General features: G+C 31.7%; 3 protein-coding genes across 3 annotated transcripts; 1 reads left to right on the top strand and 2 right to left on the bottom strand.

Moving 5' to 3' along the window:
• Positions 1-8,379: 8,379 nt before the first annotated feature.
• Positions 8,380-10,593, top strand: LOC8274098 (E3 ubiquitin-protein ligase RZF1). Its single transcript, XM_048371444.1, has 3 exons — positions 8,380-9,580; positions 9,775-9,845; positions 10,368-10,593. Exons 1-2 carry the CDS (start codon positions 8,560-8,562, stop codon positions 9,780-9,782), a joined length of 1,029 nt encoding a protein of 342 aa, XP_048227401.1. The 5' UTR covers positions 8,380-8,559; the 3' UTR covers positions 9,783-9,845; positions 10,368-10,593.
• A 304-nt stretch (positions 10,594-10,897) lies between these two features.
• LOC8274099 lies at positions 10,898-14,056 on the bottom strand. Its single transcript, XM_002513740.3, has 12 exons — positions 13,857-14,056; positions 13,327-13,386; positions 13,181-13,234; positions 13,028-13,088; positions 12,826-12,902; positions 12,691-12,740; positions 12,404-12,486; positions 12,160-12,230; positions 11,916-12,072; positions 11,629-11,771; positions 11,451-11,549; positions 10,898-11,277 (listed from the first exon to the last, which is right to left on the bottom strand). Exons 1-12 carry the CDS (start codon positions 13,893-13,895, stop codon positions 11,206-11,208), a joined length of 966 nt encoding a protein of 321 aa, XP_002513786.1. The 5' UTR covers positions 13,896-14,056; the 3' UTR covers positions 10,898-11,205.
• A 3,280-nt stretch (positions 14,057-17,336) lies between these two features.
• On the bottom strand, positions 17,337-18,638 carry LOC8274100 (ethylene-responsive transcription factor ERF014). Its single transcript, XM_002513741.4, has one exon. It carries the CDS (start codon positions 18,393-18,395, stop codon positions 17,706-17,708), a length of 690 nt encoding a protein of 229 aa, XP_002513787.2. The 5' UTR covers positions 18,396-18,638; the 3' UTR covers positions 17,337-17,705.
• Positions 18,639-26,230: the final 7,592 nt, after the last annotated feature.

The following is a 26,230-nucleotide window of genomic DNA, read 5'->3' as shown; positions in this document are numbered from 1 at the left end:
GATCATAGGCTTATCCAAGCTTGTCTTATAGCATCATCTATCAATAACAACTAATAAGAAAGCCCTATTTGGGATTTGGATTGCTACAATACAAAGTTGGGAAGAACATGAGAGTGTAATTAAATTTATGGAATCGAGGCCGCCTCGGCATCAATTGCAATAATCTATAGATAATCGCGGGAAATATGTATATATATATATATATATATATATATATATTATGATGACAAGGGGAACTAACTTAACTAAGAGAGATGGGCAATCTTAAAGAGATTATACATGCATATGAAGGTGTTGCCCTGGTTGGCCCTTTCTGAATAAACAACTTCCAAATCACAGGATGCCAACAGCATGAGAGATTTATGCATGCACCATAACACTCAACACTTGCTAGCATGTGTCTTGAAAATAAACTATCATCACTGAAACGCATAAAGCCACTTTGTGCTGTCCCAAACAATATATGCCAAAAAAATAAAAACAAATGAAATGATGAATGCTTGAGAAAGATTGGAGTAGAACAAGATCAAGTAGGGTTGTTATAGAGTGATGCTGATATTTCATTAAATTAATGGTTAGGAAGCATGTGCCTCCCTCTTTCATATAGGATAATGTTAGGTTTCATAGTTCTCCTTTTCTTTCTTAAAATGTTTTATGTTATTTCTTTTGCCTTATAAGCAAGCACATGATATTGTGAGAGTGGCCAAAAATCTGTAGCTTTTCATGCATGCTGGATCCACAATCCCTGTTTCCATGTAATTTTTTAAAAGGCAACTCCAAAGAACCTTTTTCTTTTGTTTGAATTTAAAATTTATGCATATTCTTCTACTCTTCTTCTTCCTCTTATATACATATTCCCATTTCTGTTTTCTCTTTTGTCACTATGGGCAATTACTACCTTAGATTCAAATCTCTCCCTCCTTTCCACACATCCAACCACTACTACACATGCAGTTCACAAAAAATACATAAAACTAACTTTTATTTATATTTTGGCTATCTTTGTTTACAAAATCCTAGGTGGGTTCTGGTTTAACCAAATATCAGAGTACTACGGCTGCTGCTTTTGGGATTGTGCTTCTCAAGTCGGCTTTTAGTTTCCTTTCTTTTTAAATTTTAAAAACTTTTTTTTTTTTTAAAAGAAGATAAATTATATTCTTAAAAGAAGCTAGATTGATAAAATTAGTTTATAAAAATAAAAAAATTCTAAAAAAACTTGTCTTTTTAATATCAGATAATAATTAATATCTTTAGTAGTAAACGTATGTAATTTCTGTATATCTATTAATTTTAGTTAGAAAGAAAAAACATTATAGACAATCAGAAAAAACTCAAAACTGATTGAAAATAAATTCACTAACAAACTCAGTTAATCATTGTGGTAAACTGAGGATGAAAAGAGGATAGATTAATATGGTTACATGTGTACACAATTTCTTTGTAGTATATTTCTCCTATTACTCTCGCCCTTAATTAATAAAAATTGGTCTAATGCATCATGAAATTTGATAAATTTAGTCGGTATAATACTCTAATTTTCAATTTAATTTATAGATATCTAACTTACTTTTTTTGTAATATTTTATTACTATTTAACATATATCTTTACTCAATACGTCCACATGTATTATATAAAGATGTTTAAATATTATCAAAAAATAAAATTTAAATATATGTTAGATCAAATTAAGTTGTCTCGATATTAAAAAATATATAATTCAAATATATATTAGTTAAATTAAAAATTAAAGTATTAAAGTAACTTACTTATTGGGTATTATTACTGTAAGGGTAAGTAACTTGTTGTGTTTTTGCAGTTGGTTGGCCTGGGAGGGTTCAATCTCTGACAATAGCTGGTGGTGTTGGAATTAAATAATCCTGTGGCTTCATTTTCATGCATATGAGTCTGTCTCTCATCCGGTCAAACACCAGACTGCTTGGTGTGATTCCTATTTTACTCCATAAATTAATATTGCAAAACTATGCCACAATACAAGAAAGAAGAAAATATACAACACTTAAAATGATTATATCAAATTTAATACTTAAAAGAATGATTTAATTTATAATTTGGTTGAGAATCTTATTTTAACCGTTACAAGTTTAAAACGCATAGAAAGCTGCAGGAACAATAAATGCAATATTTGGTTTGGGTCAATGAAAGATGCTTCTTAGCATGTTATGAACTGCAATTTTGGGAACTCCAATATGATTTTTACTTGCTTAATTATATACTTTGGATTTATTGTTATTCTCAATTGGTTTTGAATTAATAATATTCTATTGCAGAACATGCATGAGGCATGTTTGGTTTGTGCATTCATTGTTCATTATCTCCTGCCTTATCCTCATGTCTTTATCCCCTCAATTAAAATACTTTTTTTTTCTTGTTAATAATTTCTGCAATAATTTTTGATTTCAGGACTTTATATTTTCTATTGGTTTTGTATATGGTAGCACCATAGTATTTATTCATGTCATTGTGCAAATGGAGAACTTGAGTTATGTGTTATTTATTTGAACTTATTGATTGAAGTCCAATTTAATGGGGCATTAACAATTAAATTAAACACTTATATTATAAAATTATTACTTGGTTGCTTCCGAAATGAACTTTTAAATTTAAATTATAAATAAATGAATCATCATTAAATTAATAGCTCAATATTTTATAGTACAAAAAATATTAATATTCAAATGATGCCAGTTCTGCACCAAAGTACCAAAACAACCTGAGTTTGAAAGTTAGATTTGCATAATTGGTCATTCATCTTCCTACAAATTACACTGCGACACATGATTTTCTTAGAAGTTGACAAAAGAAAAGAAAGTGCAAAAGGCATATTATAAACAGCCATTCCCCAGTCCACTTGTGTCTCTTAACATAATTTGGGATGCTATTATTGTGCAGCAAGAAGATGAACACAGTTGCCATGCCTGTCTAAAACCCAACACTATGAATAATATACCTATAAAATATTTTCTTTTTAAAAAAAAAGTTGAAACAAATAAAAACTATCAGAAATCATCACCTTTACTTGCAGTTCAATCCAACAATGATAAACCCTTCACTAAAAATCTTTCACAATAATGAAAGAGGCCAAGCAGGCAATATTTGGTCCCCTCATTTTTCTAGCTAATGCCAGGCCCCATGATCCCAAACTACAGTCTCAACTTATATATTTAGTAATCTTTAATCTTCTTCAAAGTCAGCTGAACACTCGATAAAAGGGTTTGATTTGAAGATCCAATTTGCTTTAATTACCCAAAAAAGGAATTGTTTTATTTTGTCCATTTCTACTATATATTATTCTTAACCTATAATGTACAAAATTCTTCAGAGGGAAGCAAAGATTAAAAAAAGAAAAGAAAAAAGAAAGCAAGTAATTAATGAAACTTCATTATAAAATTGGAAAACAATAAAGAAAGTGTTACATCATTTAAGGCATTGGCTTTTTTTATTATTATTATTATTTTGCAATTTCAGACTTTGCTGGATATTATAATTACTCCATATTACAAAAACTATTATTTAGACAGTCAAAATCATATGTAATTGTACCAATTTAATCTCATATAACATACGACAAAAAGAACTTGGTTATAATCCAAAAACTATTTATTTTTATTTTTCCATTTAATTGCAAAATCTATTTGTTTTAAAAAGAAAATAAAATTAAGGGTGACTAAAATTGAAAATAAAAGTTCTGAAAGCGTCATTGATGACCTTATGAATTTCAACTTGGAATATACTCTACGAGAAGTCTCATCTCAATGCCTCAAATTTGACTTTGAAGCACAAACCTGGTTTCTTTCTTTCGTTGGCGTTTGTTGAGAGTTTAAATGCCTGCAACAAAATGGAGAGGAATTAAGAAAGAGACGCATCCAATTCCAAACAAAGTCCAAAGGGATTTGTCATATATATGATTATGATAATAAACCCTACTCTCTCCTCTCTCTTCTCAGTCATTTTCTGCTTTTATGCGCAGAGGAGGGAATGGGTTAAGTCACCTAATGCAGTTTCTTTGTTGACTTGAATACAAAAGTATGCCACTGAAAAATGAATCATGAGAAGTTTGGTTTAATGGGGTCAGAAATGGCCTTTCTGAGTTCCCTCCAAACTCAGTCCTCTCTATTCACACATCAAACCACAGAAAAGGTCTGGAGGTTACATCATCCAAATCTTTCGCTGACTTCTCCTCATACTAAATGCAACTTTTACAATCTTCCACATTTCTTCTTCTTCTTTTTCTCTTTTAAAAAAATAAAAAATGGATAAAATATTAGATAAAAAATTTATATTATTTTTTCAAATAAAAAATATATACTTTTATCCTACTTTATGAATGGTCGATTAAAATTAAACTATTATTTAGAGTGCTAGTTTAACGGTAGAATTATTCAATTTAATTTGATCCTGTATCAAGCTAGTTATGACTCTACGAATATGTGTGTCTTATTATCTAACTATTTTTATTTTCTTAAGAATCTTATCTAATTCATGAATTCAAATTTAAATAATCAGCCGAATATAATATATAAAAAAAAAGAAAAGCAAATTTCTTTTAACTCATAATGAGTAGGTTTACATTACATAAACATAAAAGACATATGATTGCAACAATCAAAGATTAAATATTAGCTAAGACCTAAGAAAGGAAGACCAAATTATAGGAAAAGAAAGCTAGATTTATAGATATATATATATATATATATATATGACCATTTCATGATACTATATATATTCAAAACATTCGGCTTTTTATGAGGATTCAACATCATAATTAATAAGATTCACTTTAATTGTCAATTGACAAAAGATATAACACAAAGTCGTTCTATCTAATTAATTAAAAATGGTTGAATATATTTCATCCTGTGATCTTTAATTTTCTTGGGGAAGAAGTTTTTCCTTCTCCTTCTTCATATCTATTTCTTCTTGCATGAGAATAAATAATTTTTTAATAAAAAAGAACCAGGTTTCCTTTTGACTTTCAGTTTAATAAACTAACTTATGTTTTACATTTATACACTAAAAATGCAAAGGATAAGCAAACACATGTATACTGAGTGCAAGAACAGTAGAAAAAGGCTGTAAGAAAACGTGGTAAAATTAGAAGTATAGGTCAGTTGGCAGTTGGTAGATAATGGGTTCAGAAATTCTGCAAAATGATTAGGGTCTTGGTAGGTGATGATGAGCCACCAAACAGTAGTGCATCTGTTACCCTATTCATCCAAACAGCTATACCAGAGATGACACCCAGCTCAGCTGCTGTAAACCATCAACACTTTCATCAAAATAGAAGTTCAAAGAACAATGAAAGACTTGGCCTTGCACCGAACTTTCTTTTCCCAGGGTGGAGGTCCGGGTGGGACTCGTATTGTTTTTGTTTTAATTATCTCACACTAAAATCTAACTGTCGAATAACCATCTGTATTAAATTTCTAAATTAAACACTCACTCAATTGATAACTTTGATTAGGAAGTTCAATCTTGACTGAACTATCCTTACTTTTGTGTGTTTGTGGCTTTATTAATTAATATAAAGTAATAATTATGTGCATGCTAATGATATTATTACTCCCTACTTTATGTGTTTATGGTATAATTTATCCCCCTCCACTCTCTCTCTCTCTCTCTCTCTTTTTCTTTTTTAATTAAATCTTTATCCCTCTCTTGACACACATTTTTGGGGCTCAATATATGAAACCTCTTTGTTCATGGCTACAATGAAACTCGTTTTTAATCTCTTAATTATGCGTGTGTCAAGATTTGATTTAGATTTATTCTTTTCACATATTATCAAGATTTGATTCTTAACGTTTTAAATCATTAAGAATATCAGTTAAGAAATGGAGATAACATATACTTATACAGTCTTCCATTTCAATGAAATTTCATTTACCTTTACTAGTTCTATTTGGGGGCACCATTGTACCAATTGTTAAACAACAATTTGACATTGTTAATTCTCAGTGTAAATGAAGGGGACTGTCCTCTACTCTATATCACATGAAACTGAGATACATGGAATTAAATTAAACCACTATAAACATTTATTCTCTAACAATTAAACCCTGCTGATGCTAATAATTGTTAAGACAATTGATTAAGCTAATTAAATCTTAATGAATCAAGCTAGCAGGAGAGGAGAGGGCAAGCAGAAACATGTACTAATCACCTAACAATTTGACAAATTATATCTTTAATTAGTAATAAAGCAGATAACTTAATTTCTTGGAATCATAAATGGATATGAAGAAGCACATGGAAGTTGTTAGACATGTTCCTAATGTTGTGGATACAAATTTGGGATTATTTCATCACATTTGTTTAGTCTTATTTGATAAAAAAAAAAAAATTAAAAATAATAATAATAAAATTAGAAGCTACAGATGTGGCCTAGAGATTCGAATGATAATTCTAATTTAATGAGCACAGAGATATATTGAATTAGTCAGATGAATGTCTTCAGTTGGAAAATAAAATAATATTAAATGTATTTGGTGTCTCTTTTAGCAATCTTCATTTTCTATCTGTATAAAATATTTCAAACTTCATTAGCATTTAGCAATTAATTGCTAAATACCCAATTATCAGGGGAATGCCCAATAATTCAATCCCAGCCATTATTAGGCCAATATCCAATTATTAGGGATAATACCCCAGCAACTATAGGCACAGATTTTTATTTTATTTGTATTTTTTTGATAAAATGAGATTGCATGTGAATCTTAATTTGGATATTGGAAGCCAGTTGGGCTTTAAATCACACCTATATTTTTATAATATTTTTAAAATGGGCCTTAGAGTAAAACTGGTTAGTAATATATGGGATTACGAAATTCCCATAAAATGAGGCTCAATTATTAAAATTCAGAAAAAAAAAAGATGAAAATCCTATGAATAATAAAAAAAATTAAAAAATTAATTTTAATTTGAGAAAAATATAAAAGAAAGTAAAATAAAATAATAAATTGGAAGAGATATTTTGATATTATAAAATATATTGATAAATTGATGTAGGATTTATTTAGAAATTTTATTTATTTTATTAGAATTTAGTTTAGTTATAATAAATTTTATATAAAATTAATTATATAAAATTTTAAATTAGTTTTTATTTTATTAAAAATATATATATTTTTAAATTTATAAATAAATTTTATGAATTTCAACCGGATATAATTTCAACTGCTTAATGCCATGATCTCTTTGACCCAACCCTGAAAATCCCTGCCTAATCCAAGTCATTCAGCACTAAGCCATATTATCAATGTCATTTTAGAGGGGCAGAAACCAATTCTCAAGCTCCTTGAGAATTCTTCAATTTTGAGCTAAGCTCAATGGATATGACTTTTATTTAGCCTATCCAATGGCAGAATTTAGGTTCAATTTGTCAAAGCCAACAAAGACAAATCAAGAATACAAATAGGCCCTTCTTTGAACATTACAAAGGTCCAAAGAAACAAATGAATGGGTTTAGGCCCCATGATTCTACATGGTAAAAAATTGTAACATATATATATATATATATGGGCTGGCTCCATCTTTCTACTTTGAAAAAAGCTGCTTCCTGAGGTTCATAGTTTAGCCATTACCATGAACTCTCCAGAAGAAGAAATACAAGCAAAAGGGTAGTGAAAAGTGGACTCCTTGTAATTGGGCATCTAGGTTCTACTTTGTGAAATTCCCATATGACAACTCCATCCTCTGAAATACCACAAGGAACAAAACTTATTTTTAAGCTCAACCCAGAATTGCATATGCAGGAGACTATAAAGACGAGAAGAATCCAAAATATTTTTGGTATGTTGAACACAAAAATAGCTCTTTGAGTGCTTCCTCAGAGTTGCCAATTGGGGTGTAAGAACTAAGATACTCCATTGAATGAAAACTATATTTAACAAGCTATTGCAGAATCCACAAGCTCGTAAAGAAAGGCATCTTCAAGTTAAAATGCCAAGTTGCCCGGAAAAACGACAATGCCCTGCTACAAGAGTTCAATTTTGTTACTGGCAATATTGATCACCAAAGATAAACCACACAATACCACATGAAAATAAAGACTCTATTATTAATCATGTTACTATAACATTATTATTTACTATATTACCTATAAAAACTGATATTTTATCTGTTAGTTTAATATTTTGTTTTTAATGGGCATTTCCTCACTTTAAAAACCAAAGGGCAATATGTTAACCGAAAAAGAAACTTTGCTGGGAAGATAGCCGTTAACCTTTCTCTCGCAACTCAAATTGAAAATCTTTCTAAGAGAGAAAGAAAAAAGAAACAAATATGATCTTTTTGACATTCTCTTTAGCATCAAATATGACTGATTCTCTACTTTGCAGAGAAGAAACTGTGCAAATGAATTAATGTATGTGGAGACTGAAATAAACAGATAAAAGAAACGAGATTGCTTTCTGCATCCCCAAAAAGCCATTCTTTTCTTGCTTACATATACATTGCTTTATATATGTTCTCTTTCCTTTTGTTTTTCCAAACAAAGCATTAATCCAGAAGCCTAAAACAACCAGAAAACCATAAAAATCATGTCTTTAAGCCCACCAAGAACAAGAATAAGAACATATGACGCAACCACAAGAACTTTTCAACCATACTGGTGCTACCAATGTCATCGAATGGTCAGGATTGCTGCTTCAGATCCATCAGAAATCATATGTCCTCGCTGTTCTAGTCAGTTCCTTTGTGAACTTGAGATGAATAGACAAAGACTAGTTGTTGATTTCGCTGCTTTTGATCCCTCCCCTGAAGCTCGCTTACTTGAAGCATTGTCTCTCACGCTTGACCCACCAATTAGAAGAAGAAGAAGAAGAACATTAGATTTTGGTCTTGATGAACCTGAATGGGGAACTCGTGGCAGGTCTTGGTTTGGGAGACCCAATCCTGAAGCTGAAATCCATCCCAGGAGGCGTCGAAATCGGAGTTTAGATGGGAGAGATAACTGGGAAGAAGAACCTGGAATTCAACCTAGCCCAAGAACATGGATAGTTCTTCGGCCATTTGATCCTTTCTCTCCAATTCAACCAAATTCCCGAACTGGAAACCTGATTCCGCCAAGGGCTAATCCAAGAGACTACTTTCTCGGTCCAGGACTAAATGACTTGATCGAACAACTGACTCAAGATGACAGACCAGGGCCACCTCCTGCACCAGAATCAACAGTTGGAGCAATACCAAGTGTAAAAATCAATGCAAGTCATTTGGTAAATGACTCAGATTGTCCAGTTTGCAAGGAAGAGTTCAAAGTTGGAGGGGAAGCAAGAGAATTGCCCTGTAAGCACATTTACCATACTGATTGCATTGTTCCTTGGTTGAGGTTGCACAATTCCTGTCCTGTCTGTAGACAAGCGTTGCCGGTCCTTCCTGAAAACATTACTTTACCTGAAAATTCTACTACTCAAAATGACCAAGAATGTCAAGAAGATGGAGAGGGCACGAACGGGAGGTGCCTGAGATGGAGGAGGCAGCTGGCGAATTTGTGGCCGTTTCGTCCAAGGTATGGAAGAATCGCTCCTCATGGAGAAGACCATGTTGGCACTTCTCAAGGAGGTGAGATTTGAACTCTTAATCTATCATTAGCCATATATTGCATTCATTTCAAAATATTGAATTCTTTACTATGTTGTTACCTAATTTCTCTTTGATGACTGCATAGAACTGAGGTGAAAAAGATTCTCTACTGTAAAAAATTGCTGGTCTTGCTGAAACTATTTACGTGAACTTCATGTTTATATGTTTGTTAGGAACCTAAGTGTGTAAACTAGTTCAGGAAAGGCACTGTGGAAAAGACGTCCTCTATCGCAGGTGGTTACTGGTATGCCATTTTCACCTTCTTCTCTTTCATCGCCAGTAATTACTAATTCCCAACAGAGCCCTTTTCCTTTGCCTATCTTGTAGTAAGGTATCATGGGTATTCATTGTAGTAAGGTAATATCATGCGTGGGTGTTCTTATGCTCAAAAAGAATGATAGCTGTTTGATCAGTTAGGGCAACTCATGCTCTAGACTTGATTGATGGGGAAAAAATTCTTTGCATTCGGATACATGGGTACGGTTGGCGCACATTTATTTCTTATGCTCGTGTTTCTATCTTCTTTTTCAATTTCAGCAGTAACATCAGATCTGATAAACAGAAATTCTTGGTTCACTGGTTTAGATTCTGATCAGTAAACTCTTTGAATACTAGAATTGAAAGCCTTTTCTGTTCTTGACCTGAAAAGAAAATCAGCTTTACCATGAATATATGTCAGAAATTCACAAATGTGCTTGATGTTTATAAGTTTTTTTATACTGTCATTTTCTTTTGCTTAATCATGTTTCGTGTATTCCTTTCGCAGGACTAAGCTGGTTCCGTAGGTTGTATCAGCATTTTATGCATTGAACAACCGTGCGCCACCAAAGAAATTACCTCAAGCTTGATTACTACTTTTAAACTATATTATATGTAAAAGGCTCCTTGACTCATTTCTTTTATAGCGCCACTGTCTCTAATGTAATTAACAGAAATAAAAGGTTATTGATGAATATAATGCACCTATGATGCAACAAAAAATTTATCAAGCACAGCTGTGTAATGCATTAAAACACAGCCATCCAATTGTTATTCAGCTCCAGAGTGGCTACCTAATGGATTTGATGCCTTTCCTTATTGTTTTTTGGTTGAACTTTCATCTCCAGAGAATCACCCATAGTTTGGTAACACAAGTATTCCAAAGTTTCTCAATTTTCGGAGGATTTTGACAAGTTGACATTTCTTGGTTATTTTTAGTCAATAATCTGGTCAAGTATCCTTTTCATAGAGGGAATCAATGGCAATGGCAATGGCATCCTCCCAGCAATGAAATTCAAATGCTTAAAAACATCGATATTAGGACAAGGTGGAGACCAAATAGTAGAATTAAATAAGAATAATAAGTACAGGAAATCAATGAGCAAGTCTGCTCAGAACTTGGAAGCCATCATACATCATAGGCTGTTTACAAGACTTAATTGCTAGCTCTGTTGCAGCAGAAGCCACAAAGTCGAAGCAGTCAAAATACATGAATGACCATAATAAATTTTGGAATGCGTGAACCATGCCCTACTTTGGAAAAGCATGTATCCATTGTAGAATGTCTCAATGCAGTGTTCCCTTTTTATGTTCTTCACTCAGGTAGTATATCATTGCAGAAACCTTCATAATGGCTTGGGATGACGATGAGTGCCAGCATAAAACCCTTGCGCATAAGCCGTGTTCTTGAACATTATCTGCAAAAAGTAGCAACATTTGTGAATGTTGGCGAAAGCATAATTTATAATACAATTCTTTCACAACCAAGGCCTATAAAGAAATGAAACACGTGCATGACAAAAAGCCATATATAGGTTTCTTACAAGTGCGTTTTAATAGTAGAACGTTAAAAAGAAAAAGAGTTACTTACAGCTAAGCTTTTCAAATCTGAGCTGAGACGCTTTCTGATACTGTCAGCAACCACAGTGCCAAGATGTTCACCATGTTCTTTGATAGAGTCCTCTTTAATCTGTAAAGACCAATTCCCTAAGCCTAACCCAATACAACATTGATATTGGAAGAGAAGAGAGATAAGGTACCAAGCTTACTTCTGAAAGCAAGAGAGCAGACGTTTTATTCAGAATTTCTTCCACTAGTAGGTCAGCATCTGAGAACACACTTCGCTGATGTGCAGGAACAGCAGACTCGCCTTGAACATTTTTAACCGTACTGGGCAGCTTGGTAGTTTTCACTATATCCATGAAAGGACATTTACCATGGATCATAAACAAGCAATAAACAACAGTCAACCAAGAAACTCCCCACCACTGACACTACCTACCAGTATCATGTAGAAATCAAGAAAAAATGAAATAAAATTAAACTTGCTGAATACCAGCAGCAGCTATGGATTTCTTATCCGCAGAAATAGGATTTTTATTATGCCCTTGCAACGGAGCTTCCTTTTGTGGAGGATCAGATAGAATAGTGGAATCAGACGGAACAAAAATAGCCAGATCAGGAGGTTGATCCTTCCCCACTGGTGGGTTAGCCTACAAGGGGGAAAACAAGAGTTACTGATTTATGTTCAAAGGTCTCTATTTGCTGACTCTGATACAACAAAATGAACTCTGATTCACCTCCAGGTCAACATACGAGGGCTCTCTCCCAATTGATTTGAGGAACTTGTCGAGATCGCGAGCATGAAGAGCTTAGGAAAAAAAAGAACACATGAATAATCAGGGAAAAAGTTTCTAAAATAACCTCATCTAAAACAGTTCGAAATACTAAATAGAATTTAAAATGAAAGAAATTTGAGAACTTATGCATCAGCAAATCAAAGTTCCCTCCACCTCCCAAGAGAACTAAACTCTTCATACTTACAAATTGACATATTGTTAGATAGTGGATGGAAGAAGCAATATTCCTGTGCTATAAATCCTTTATCCAGCAAGAGAGAGACATGTCTACAAAAACCACATAATAGGTTCGCTAAAACTTTTCAAAGAACTGATGAACATAGAATCATAATATATTAATCTATTGAATTTAAATTGCAGTAGGGAGAACTACACAAGTTTAGATAAATCAAGCACATAAAATTCTCGTTATTATAAATTTCACTTCAGTTCAGTTAAAAGATTTGATGTTGATAACAAGTAAATGCATACCGTGCTGACTCATTCATCACTGCAAAAGGGGTAACACAACCCAGTGGAACCTTAAAAATAAAAAACACAAAATATTAGACAGTGAATGACAACCAAGTTGCATATTATAGACATCAGTTAAACATGGAACACTACCTGAAGTATCTCAGCCAATGCTTCTTCAGGAGCCATTCTGATACCTCCTTTTCCCAAACCAAGCCTTTGAGATAAAACTGCTCACCCTTAAAAACATCAGAAATCCAAACTTAGGCAAGCACAAACCAGAGCAAGTCTATAACCTTTCAAACCCATAAAATCTCACACACAGTAATATTAGAATCTAGCAAAAGTAATTCACCTTTCATATCTACTTTGGTATCCTCCAAAGCAGAAACAATGTAGAACCTACTTTTCTTGTCCTGCATAATAAGCATGTATGAATAATGCATTAAGACTATTAGAAATTCTATGAGGATGCCCAGATTTTTCTGTTAAATATATTATCCCTTACCTTCAAGAACAGATTTTTACTCAATCCACCTCCTTTATCCCCAACGTATTTAGCCTGACATAAAAGGAATTTTCTTGAATCAGCAGGCCTATATAAGGTGCTCAAATGTTGAAAAGAAATAAGCTAGTTTATGGAAGGAATAATACCTGCTCTTCGACAGTCAAGACAGTGGGATGTTCATATTGGACAAAGTCAATTTGAAGCTCCTAAACAATAAACCAAAATCTAGATTAGTTGAAAGCGCTCAGCAAGACAAACACCGAAGTGAGCCATTCTCAATCAAAGCAAGTAATTGTAGCACAAGATCAATGAGGTACAGTAATATTGCATCCTCTTGTCCAATTTGAGCTTCTTCAACAGAGTTAACGTTCCAATTAATATGATTTCAATGGAGGTAACCAAATATAATCACTAGAAAAAATACACTAAAGAACTGATCAAGTAACGATTAATATAACTAGTCCAAAGTGAGGATTACAATTTCAGTAAACCAAACCAATACCCATTAACAATTACTATCATTAGAACTATAAAATAAAATAAAATGAAAGCACATTATAGCGAAAGAACGAATTAAACCTGGATCAATTCAGTCGATATGAAATATTTAGGAAGAATAAACCGGGTCAACTCGCTTTAGAAACAAAGAAAAACAGAGAATGTTAAAGAGAAAAACCTTCAATCGAGCAAGAAGCTGATCCTTTCCATAACCCATCTCTAGCTTTTCCTTCCAAATTCTCTACTGTCGAAGCAAAAACAACTAGTAAAACTAGTAGCGTAAAACACAATGGCAGAGAAAGACTCTCTACTGAGGGAAAGAAACACAAAACACAAAACACGAACCCACGACCACGAGCTATTGTTTGTTATGGTTTTCGCCCAAGTATTTGGTTGGGCTAGGGTTCGGCTGGTTTTATCGTTAATGGGCTTTCTGAGCCCACAAATTCGCTCAATTTCAAATGAGACATGAGGCCTCCCATCGAATGTAATGTACAACTCTTAATTCAATTATCTTCAGGTTATGAATCTCAATAATTTCATGTCTTAACTATACATATTAAATAATTGAAAATATGATAAAAATATCTACATTTTTCATTTTTATTCTATTAAAATATTTAAAATACAGTTTTTCATTTTTCTAAATTACAGTTTTATTATTTTCTTATTTTTCTTTAATTTTTTTATTCTATCAAATTTTTATAACAACTAATTTAATTTTTTTTAAATTACGATTTTTATGTTATCTCTAAAAACCTCCCTAAATTATGCTTAAAAAAAAAAAACCAACGTTAGAACTCGGTTCAATGAATTGCAAAATGAGCCCATTTATCAAAATCCAATTATTTTATATTAAGATATATTTTTATTTTTTTCCTAATAAATAAATCTTTTATGATTTCTATTAAATAAATGAGAATAAACTTTGTTCGTCAATTATTTGTCTCTATTATAAATAAAATCGAATCAGAAAAATGGCTACATTATTTTGAGCACCAACTTTGCTTTTGTTTTTATATTCAATAAACTTCAAAATTTGGAGTTAATTCTAAGAACAGCAACATAACACATGGTGGATGCTTTACTTGCTTGTATAACACTCATGTCCTATGATACCTCCCAATCTTGGATTATTGGACCGAAGAATTGAACTGCAATCATTAGATCTAATAATTTATATTATTTATAATGAAACAAATATTTTAGCATAAAATCCAATAATACACAACAAAATCATATTAAGACAATGCAAAATAATAAAAAGAAAAATTACCTTTACGATACAAACAATAAATTATAGCCAATTAATGGAGTCTAATTTGTACCTATTTATATTATCTAAATAAGACAATGTCTAGAAATATTTTGAGTCTATGTTGATTAACTTATTATTATTACGTTAAATTACTTGCAATTTAATTGAGTTTTGAATATTATAAATAATTTTTTTTGATTAATTTATTATTATTATATTGAATTAACGATTTAATTGAGTCTTAGATATTATAAATAAACTAGTTATGTACTGGTGAATTATACGGTTATTGTTATTATCTTTATTTTAAAATTATGTTTATGAATAAATTTTAATAAAAATTTTAATAGTTAAAATTATTTATAATCTATTTTAAATAATTTTTTATTGTTATAATATTATAAATTTTTTAATATAATAATATAAAAATTATTTCAAAAATATCATCTATTAATCTTTAGTAATATATAAGTTAATACTATAAATACCATAGATATTATTATTCTTTCAAAATCAAAAATTATTTTATAATTAAAATTTAGCTTTTGAGTGAATATAATATAAAATATTAATTTTTAAAATTTTTAAACTATTATTTAAAAAATTAATATATTAATTAACAAATTATATATAATTTATATAAATTTAATTTTATATATAAAATATATCAAAATAAAAGTTTTACTTATATGAAGTTTTATATAAACTTATTTCATTATAATAGCCATTTTTATTTTTAAAAAAATAAAAAAGAAAAGTAAAGAAAAGAAAGTAGAATAATTATAGGATTATTGATGGTATAGCCCTCAGATCACGTGATATGCTGTGAATGTTGTCCTTCGTAGCCGCGTATTTAGCACTCCAAATCTAACAAACAACAAATATTGCTACGGGGGGACCCCCTTAATCTAAAGTGGGCCCATTTAATAGAATCTACTGATGGCCCAAATTTACAAATGGTAAGCAGTAGAGCCCTGTCTATATAAATATATCAAAAGTGAATAACGTAGCCCATTGGAGAAACGCTCTTCCTTTGAATGAGGCCACATACAATGTAAAGAAACAAAGGTTAAAGGATGGGACACCATGCCCTAACCCATTGCCCGAGTGGGCATGTCATGTGCTATCTTCCCTTCATCAGCTGCTTCAGATATTTGACTCTGCATGAAAAGGACTGGCCTAAAAGGTGGCAATCTATCTTACTGTAAACTGAGTTTTTATCAGGTATATTTCTTGTCTAATAATGTTATGGTTATGTGTGTTTTTTCTTTTTTGATAACAATTATCTTCATGAGCCTGACTTGCTTAGTTGTTTTGTAATTACTGTAAATAGAAATTTGATACTGGGTTAATGACTATTTTTCTTCAAACTCTCATAATCTAGAGACTGTGACTGTGATAAGATCTTGACTCTTGGATTTATTGATTATGACGAGTTTAAAGGAAGCTTTGAACTCCTGTGTTAATTGAGGAATGTTAATTTTACTCTCTGGGTCTTTGGAGTTTCCAAGCTATTCCAAAGAATGATTGGTTCAGCCTAATTGGAGTATACCTCTGGTGATGCCACAAAGAGTACGACAAATTTGAAAGCGTTTTGAAAATGAAAATTTTAGTACCGACGGACTTAGTCGGGCTAAGATTTAAAAACTCGAGTTTTCTCTCTTTATTTACAATAACTAAACAAATTCTATGCGTAAAGTGTTGACTAACTATTTCAGTCGGTTATCCGAAATTTCTAACTATATATGTAAACAGACTTAGAGACTACATTCTTTCCCCATCAATGACTAATTGGTAAACTGTGTTTTCAAGAGAGAAAACGCTTAAAACACTTCGATTATAACTACGAATCAATTTGATCTGTATAGCTTCACTATTCTATTAAATTCTGAAAATTCCTGATTTACCCACACCTCTTTTATTCTTTTCCCCTCCAATGGACCTCAAAAGGGCATCACGGTTTACTGTTTTCTGCTACAGCACTGGAGAGATCGCTATCTGCAGTGCAAAAGGTTGACTAACAGTTGGAAAAATAACAATTCCATACATATAAAGGAGAACCATATACATACATACACTCACCAACATCACGTTTCTTAGATTTAGTGCTCCTTTGGTATTGAAACACAGATATTAATTACAATTACCCTTCTAATTGCAGTGATGATATCAATATCAGAGTTATTTTTTTATTTATTAATCTTTCTTATATAGGCATTAATCTGACACCTACTCAGCAAAAAGAGCTTTCAAGTTTCAAGTTTTGCTTATTCCAAAGTCCAATGCATCTAAATAGTTTTATTTTTTTAAAAGAAATATAATAGTATTGATTCATAATTAATCCTAACTTATAGAACAAGATAATTTTTTTGAGATCAGTGGTAAAGTATAAATCTAGCGTTGTCAGACCGCTGTTAGATTAAGATGTATAAAAAAATAGATAAATAAATAATATCTAAATAATTTTTAATTTTTATTGCAATTACAATATAACACACTTTTTGAATAATTTGATAGTACATTATATAAATTGAATATAAAGAAATCCCACATGAGGAAAGTCCAAAAAAATGTTTTCTTTCCCATGTGAGCCTAGTGATCTTGTCCTAAATCAATACACTAAACATATATGAACTTGTGGGTAACTTGTCAGTAATGTCTTCAAGCAACAATTTAACAGAAGATCATCAATCGATCAAGAATCAATAATGATTATTATGAATTAATGGACAAAAAGAATGGAGAAATCCTGGATTTTGAGGAAATGAACTATTCTGCAAAGCTCCACAGACGAAAATCGTCTTCGAAAAAATCATCGATCATCATCGGTGGAGGATTGAACGACGAAGCAGCCCCATTATTGATGAACATTTGATCAAGAAACTTGGGTGACGAAAGTTGATCGTCAAAGTTATACCATGAATACTCATCATGACTATATGTCCCAAAAGACTGCATTAGCGACACATCATCATATACATCTAGTTGATCACACGATGATGGGGATGATATGGATGATGATGATGATGATGATGGGGATTGTAAGGAAGAAGGCTGAGGTGGCGATGATACTGGTGTGGTGGCGGTGGTGGCAGTTGCGGTTGCATTGTCTGTAAAACTATTAGCGGCAGCAGCAGCAATTCTTTGAATAGATTTAGGTGACATAACGGTGTCAGGAATGTAATGAGAGGAAGTGATAGGAAAGTTAAGGTTAGCTGAAGAGCCTTTAAGACATAAAAGTGCAGCATCATATGCTCTAGCTGCAGCTTCAGCAGTAGAATAAGAGCCTAACCAAATTCTCGTTTTCTGATTTGGTGCTCTTATTTCTGATACCCAAGAACCCCAGCTTCTCATTCTCACTCCTTTGTATTTCTTTTTTGTCGATGCTGAAGATGAAGGAGATGTTGCCATTGGCTTTGCTGATGTTTCTGATTGGATCTTCTGCTCACTCTTCACCATTGCTAAATATATATATTTAGATGATCAAGAACCTGCTCGAAGATCAAGTGCTACAGCTAGCTTTCTCTCGAACGAAACCGAAGGGATCTTGAATTCTTGATTCTCTTGTTTTCACTCTTGTAAATACAATACAAACTTGTTTTCTTGAATTCTTGTTCTTTCTCTGAAAGGTAGAGGAGAGATAATGAATGAGATTGCGAACTGAAAATGAGAAGGAGAGACAAAAGGTTGGTATTTATAGAATATGGGAAAGGTTAACTGTGAGTGCAAAATTCCATTAGTGCAAAAGGGAACAGTGTGTGTGGTTGTTCCAAAACTTGACTGTAAAATGGCTGACAGATATTTTTTAGCTAATATAAATAGAAATTAGAAAAATATTTTATATGTATAATGTCCCTTTTGATGATTTTATTTGAAAATGACTTATCTGTCCTGGCATGGTCAAACTATGCCAGATAGATAATTTAATCACATTATTTTCTAAAAATTAACAACACCAAATGCATCACTACGCTTAACCCATTTGCTTATCAAATAGTATAATAATCTTCTTCTATGTATTATGTTTTACACTTGGAAAGAATGCATACGTTGTTATTTTTCTTCAACAGTTAAAACCCATTATTATTAATTTCAGTAGTCTTTTTTCTGTAAGCAGGTTATGTGAATTCAATTACCAGAGGGCTTTGAAATGGTCATCTACGCACGTATTAAGAACTTATATTTTTAACCAAGAAATGATCTTTACACTTCTGTCAGAAGATTTTATAGTGTTTAATTACTTGAAGAAATGTGGCGTGCTATGACTAATATACGTACTGTTCTTCTCATTCATAAATTAAAAATAAAAATAATAATTTCATCTCTTCTTCTCTAGCAAGTCTTGCATTTTGACTTTCTTTTATTCTTTTTTTTTTTTTTTGGCTTTGATATTGGAACAACATAAAAGGGTAAAAGTGCATAGTTTTTCCAACTTTAACCCACATGCACCAATTAAAGACCAGCATGGGAAAAGATTAACAAAAGCTAGCTAGTAGTGTTGTTGTTTTCTCTTTTTTCCCCCTTTTTGATCGACTTGCGAGCCAAGAAAGAAATCAAGAAAATACCCTTTCCCGCCCCGGTTAACACCTGCGGCTACAGGTAATTAAAGAATGAAAGAAATCACTTACTATACATTAAAGGAGGGATCAACTGTAGGGCGTCGCGTAATTATTCTTTAATGTCTTTATATATTTATTCAAAAAAGATTAAAAAACTTAGTTCAAATTTACATAAAACATCTTAACATGTAATAATGTAATAGAATTATATAAAAGAAAGGACAAGAAGAATAATACAAAATAAGGGCAAATCAGTCTTGCGAGATTTGATATAAAGAAAATAAAAAAGAAGTTCATAGGATTCTCTGATGAAGGCAACTTCCAGGATCTGCAGGTGTGTGTGATAGTTATAATAAGTAGCTTTTAGATGGCTGTGATACACTAAAATATAATCTAGAAAACAAAAAAATAATTATCGAAATTAATAAATCAGACACAGAAGAATATAATAAAAAAAACGCGCAGTCTCAACAGTAGTTTAATTTAAAGCATTTAGCCTAAGCATAATGAAAAAAAAGGGAAGAAAGACAGAGACACAGACCAGCTGTTGCTACTCTGTCATGCAATGCAAATGGAAGAACTCCGAAACCGCGTGAAGCAACTTTGCCTATCTTTTTCTTTCGCTTTCCGAAAACTATACTAACAAATCTTACAAATTTACCACAAACACATATTAAGACACACACTCATATCTCAACTGTTTTTGTTACTATCTTGTACTTGCTTACGACTATATGACTTGACTAATATATATATGCTTTAATTTCAGCCACATTAATGCTTCCTACGAATGATACGGCAAAAACTGCTAAATTGATCATGTACTTTCTACCTAGTGATCCAGTAGTAGGAATGGTTCCTCACTTAAGCTCATATACAGTCCTTGTCTTTGGGCTATTTGCTCCAAGGCTTTGTATTTTTCCAATTTCTCATGTTAAGTTGTAAAGAATTTGCTCTCTTTTGCGTTTCAAGAATATTTTAAAAAAATGAAACCCTTAAGAGTATTTTGGATTTATTTTTATAATTTATTAGAGTCGGAATTCATATCTCGGCTAACTATTCGTATTCGTTAACTTAATTAAAAAATTAAAAATTAAAAATTTGTATACAAATTTTGCGTTGTTCATTATATACACCCATTCATCTATACACGCTAACTACCCCTGCTAATCACTAATGTAGTTGAATTGTCAAGAAAAAAGGGTACTTTTTATTTGGAGAAAATGAGGGAGGGAAAATGCCAGCAAAGACATGCATGGGGGACTAATGGGTATGGGGAGAGAGGGGCGCATACCCTTTCCAGGGACAAGTGACCTTTTCTATATTAGGCCTTTTGACCACTTTATATGTGGTTAGTTTCACACTTGAATCAGGCAATAAGGGTTTCTTCTTTCCATATTTTGCAGCATGCAGGGATTTGTTTTGTTTGTTTTCTTTTGTTTTATCATCTTTTCTCCGCAAGTTTTTTTGCTTCTTTCTATGGTCAAGCATTGCCCACTTCTCTGCCTCTGAATTCATAAGATACTATTGCTGGCATTGCAAGGCAATCTTTTTCTTCAAAATTCTTGGATTTTTCAAGATGTGTAATATGGGTTTATTTTTTCAATAAATTAGATTTACAAGATTAGTAAGTATTATTGTATTGCAATATATTTGTTATTCCTATATATGCTTTTTATTTATTCTTTCTATGGTTGTTGTTGCCACATATAATAAGGTAAATTTATATTCTTTGTTGCATTCACTATAGGATAAAGAAGTTCTCCTCATCCCACAAAATTCTTCTCCTAATTCCAGTAAGAATCTCATGATTTTAACTTAGGATGTTAAATCATTGAGAAATCTTCTTCAGAAAGGCTTTACAATGCCATCATTGTTTACATTATTCTAATCAATTTTATACCTAGATTCTTCAAAGGAAACAGCAAAAGTAATTATATATCCTCACTTTTTCACCATATAAAACTTCCTTATTCCACTAATTAAATCAAGATTTTTTGAATCCCAACATATACTTTATGTCATTTAATTAAACATCCCATGTGATTTTGAGAACCTTAATTTGCAATCATAGCAACTTTACCCCAATTTTTTTAAAAAATTAAGCCATGAGAAAAAGAGGGATATTATTAAACCGAAGCAGAATTGATTTCTTCAATTACAATTCATGTGTAAAAAGAATAGTGTCGTCAATCCGTACTAGTACCCCTCCATCCTACCTCCTTCCTTTGTTCCCTTTGCCTCGCTTAGGAGCACAACATAGTTAATAAAATCACAAAATAAAGAAATAAAAATAAAAATTATATATAAGAGCAACCATTTCTTAAATATATATTGTTGTTCTCTATTTTCTAAGTAAGATTAAGAGACCATTATTTTTAATTGCGATACTCTATCACAAGGTGGCTGACAGTATCATTCACATTAAGAATAATTAATATAATATAATAATTTTAATAAGCACATCACATGTTCATGCCACACTCGTATAATCTTTGTTTATTTTCAAATCTGTCAGAGATTAAGGAAATATGAAAATGACTTTAATTTGTTGGAAGTTAGAAGGAAATTTCTTTAGTATCATGGGTTTCTGCTAATAGCTCAATTGGCTTGACCTTCATAGTTTTTAGGGTACTTTGACACGATGGTTAATTAATTTATTCTAGTCTACCAAAAACCCATGTAACTAGGGATCATAATGAGCTGGTTCAGCTGTAAAAAAATGGAAACTAATAAATATTAATTGTAACTTCTAACCGTATGATATATATACTAACTTGTAAATACAAAGGTCAAAACACAACACTTTCAAAAGGGTTAGTTGTGAAAGGAGGAGTAATTAGACTTCTACATTCAAGTTGAAACTTATTGCTCATTGTAGTTGAAGAATGTCATTGGCATGTGAGCATATGGCGGGCATGTGCCCAAGACTTTAGAGTCTCATGTCTTCCAATTAATTACTTTGTTCTGACCTTCTATCCTCTTCCAATTTCTTTTTTCTTTTTTTAAAAAAATGGGTTTCATATTAATTATTGAAGATGAATTGTATTAATTACTAATTTTACTATATGAATGCAGAGACTAATTCAATGAAAAACTAGAACCCACTTCTTTTTAGAGAATTGAAAAATAACTCGCCTATATTTAACCATTTTAACATACATTTTGCCAGCTTATGAGGACTTGACATTTCATTCAAGTTTCGTTGAATGAAATGGATATGGTTTATGAGAAGAAAAAAGAAGGGTGCCATCGAAATATTTCCTTATACTAAATTAACAAACATTTTCTATTATCTATACTATCATATTAATATTAATGGCAAATATGAGATTTCTTTTATATGTGAGGTTTTGCCTAAACTAAAAGAAAAGAGCTGTAAAGAATGATCCGGTATCATGTTCGATTATCCATTTTGATAGTTAAATTTGTGCAATGAAGACGAGAGAAAATAGCTAGAAAAACAAAAAATCTTACCCATGTTCTCTCATTTTATTCTATATATAAGTACATTCTTATATCATGAGTTAGGATAGTTTATCAATATAATCGGAATAATTGAACAGAATAATCTGCTAATCTGATTAGAGTGGTTAAATAATTAATCTATTATTTACTTGTTCATAATGGCCGGTAAGATTGATTTGCTGAATATATATATATATATATATATATATATATATATATATATGTTTGATTATCAATTATATTCTACTAATCATATTAATGACTTGATAATCCGCGTTTAATTTTTTAAACGTTTATTTGAAACTATAACAAGGTGTTGAAAATGAATTTTACAAGTGGATAAAAGTTTTGCAGGAAAGTATATGCACAAGGCTTTCCATGCTTCAATTTTTGAATGTTTGATCTTGATATGCAACAATAACAATATCCTGAAATTGAATTTTACGAGTAGATATAAAGTTGGGTAAGAAAGTGTAATGCTTTTCAAAATTAGTATAGTCTGTATCGATATGGAGTATACATAAGTAGATTTAGATATGATCTCTTTAAAGATACTAATGTTTCCCTATCCGACACTGTTTTATATCTGATCTACGACAACTTTCAAGTCCCCACCTGATCATGAAAACTACAAGAATCATAAATGAAGATCCATGCTTCTTCTTCTCCTCCTCGCAGCTTCTACCGCATCCATATTTTCCTATATATTATTTGTACTTGCGGAAAGAAAAAAGAGCTCAAGAACAAGAATGTATCTATCTCTTAACTGGCAGTACCGTACCCATAATCTTTCCGTACCTTGCAAATATCGAGGAGGAAAAAACAGCAACGTGTAATGATAATAATAGTAAGTAGTCTCTGCATTAAAAAGGAAAAAGACGACTCTCTAGCTTGCTTTGCCCGCCCACTCAGCCAGCCAGCAAATTCAAGATGTAGGAGTAGGACCGACATCAATTAGAATTCATTTTCTAAGTATTCAAGTAAATTTGCTCTAACTCTATCGCTCAGGTTCTGTTTCTAGAACCAATACTCGATCAAGATATATTCATAGAACTCATATTTCATAGTATATAATAGGTTTAATGGTTAAAAGAAAATTTTGAATTTTTGGTAATTTCAGTAAAAATGATTCGAATTGCTAAATTATTTATAATTTTATCCAATTTTTCATGATTATGCGTCACGTATTCAATTTTAATTAAAATTGAATAATAGTTAAAATTGCCAAAAAATTCATATAGCTTTAGATTTTATTTTTTCTTTGACGATTAGGCCCATCGAATCTAATGTGTCCTAGACCGATTTGGGAAGTTTGAATATGGTGCATGGGGCTTTTAAAATCAATGGAAAAAAAAAAAAAAAAAATCAGTCGAGACAGGTTAAAAGCTGAGTTTAACATGGCTAAAAAGAAGAAGAAAAAAAAAAAAAAACTGTAGGACCAACTTCGGTGAGCAGAGGCCAAAAAGGGGCCGGATGGTCATATTAGACTCTTGTCATTTCTCAATCAATACATAAACATGGAAGAAAAAGAATTGGGGTATGGTATGGGCAGGAAGGTGCAGTGAAGGTTATTCAAAGTGTTGGAGGATGAAGAGGCAAGATCCATGTGGGTAAGGTTTTATAAGAAAGAAAAGCAAAAAAAAAAAAAAACAAAAAAAGAATCAAATTCAAAATCCCCTGCTGCTCTCTTCTTCTGTTTTTGATAGAATTAGAGATAAAGTGAAACTTCCAGGAAAATGTTTTATTTCATCAAAAGGGTATCTTTCACAACCACCATATCCATATAGTAATGGCTAACGTAATATTGCCAATTATCAAGAATTATATATTTTATATAGTCTTGAGAGGTGTACTTGTTGACCTAACTATCTCTTTATCATCAAGGTATGTACATTGGTTTCTTTTTTCTTTTTGGTTTTTGGGGTGCTTTTTTAATGATATTGAATTATGTTTTTGGACTGTTTCTGGAGGAAGAAAAATGTCTTGGCATGAAATACCGACATTTCATAGATTTTGGCCATAATTTTGTGAAATGATAACAGATTTTTGTACAGTGTAAGGATGGATTTTTGTTCCAAGTACCTTCCATCAGCAGTCTCACGACAGATGGTGCTTGTCCAAATTAGCATTGGTAGGTTCATGAAAGTTCCTTCCCCACTTCCCATTTCAAAATTTGACAGAATAGCAGATTTAGTTATCAAATGGGTTTAAAAATATAGCACAATAACTGGCTTGTAATGCCACTCGACTCCTAAATAAGAACACTGAAGAAAACTAGACATTTCCAATGAATTTATGAATCATGACGCTAACTAGGAAAAAGAAGAACTGAAAATCTTATCTTGAATGAACCAAATAAAACTGTCTATCTATGGTATAGCCTTCCACAATTTGATCCAGAAATCTAGTTAGTCCCATTAGCTCAAAATATGGGCAAGAAAAAAGAAAAGATTATTGGAAGAAAAATATTTCCTCAGCAACTTGTTGACTGCAGAGTGAGGGCTGCAGTTCTTTCCTGGCTACTTCAGCAATTAGCAATCGGATGCAACATGTTATTTTTCTCCAAGAAAAGTACGCACTTGGTTTTCATGCAAATCAAAGAAAAAAAGGTTTGCTTAGTGGAGATGAAGGCACTAATTGCGATAGTTAATTTAAAATAAGGCAATTTTCTTAATTAGTAGCAGGGCATTTGAGTTCTGCAGAAATAATATCTGATGGATTCCTGTTTGTTCTCTCATGTATCCGGAAAGCAATTATTGTAAGGCATAACAACTATGACACATTTCAATTTAATGGTTATGTTCTAGCCTTTATGCTTCCACTCAAATACAATTGCAGCTTTGGTAACAATTTTTCAATGCAATGTCACAGAAGAAGGCTTCGTTTGTTTTGCAATGAAAAAAAAAAACAAAGTTTATAGAAATTAAGAAAATTAACTTACTTTTTACTTATTTAATTTAAAATTAACTTATTTCAATGCTATTTGATTACTTTTATCTTTAAAAAGAACCAAGATATTTAAGATTCATCGTGATTTTATATTTTTTAGCTTATATTTAAATATAAAAAAGAATTACAGCAAAGCACCGGCTGTCGGTGGTGACCAGAGATCGGCGGTGGCGATTACTGATAGTTAATACTATATTAATTGGCTTCTACTTATTTTTTCAGATGCACCAAAGATAGAAAAGTGCAAAAAATATTTTCTTGAAAAGTATATTTGGCGAGACAAACAGAGCCGAAATCTGCAATCAACAAATACAAGCA

This window comes from Ricinus communis, chromosome 2 (assembly GCF_019578655.1).
Source record: "Ricinus communis isolate WT05 ecotype wild-type chromosome 2, ASM1957865v1, whole genome shotgun sequence".
Lineage (NCBI taxonomy): Eukaryota > Viridiplantae > Streptophyta > Magnoliopsida > Malpighiales > Euphorbiaceae > Ricinus > Ricinus communis.
The sequence above is the reverse complement of the archived record's forward strand: the minus strand, read 5'-3'. Positions and strand labels throughout refer to the sequence as shown.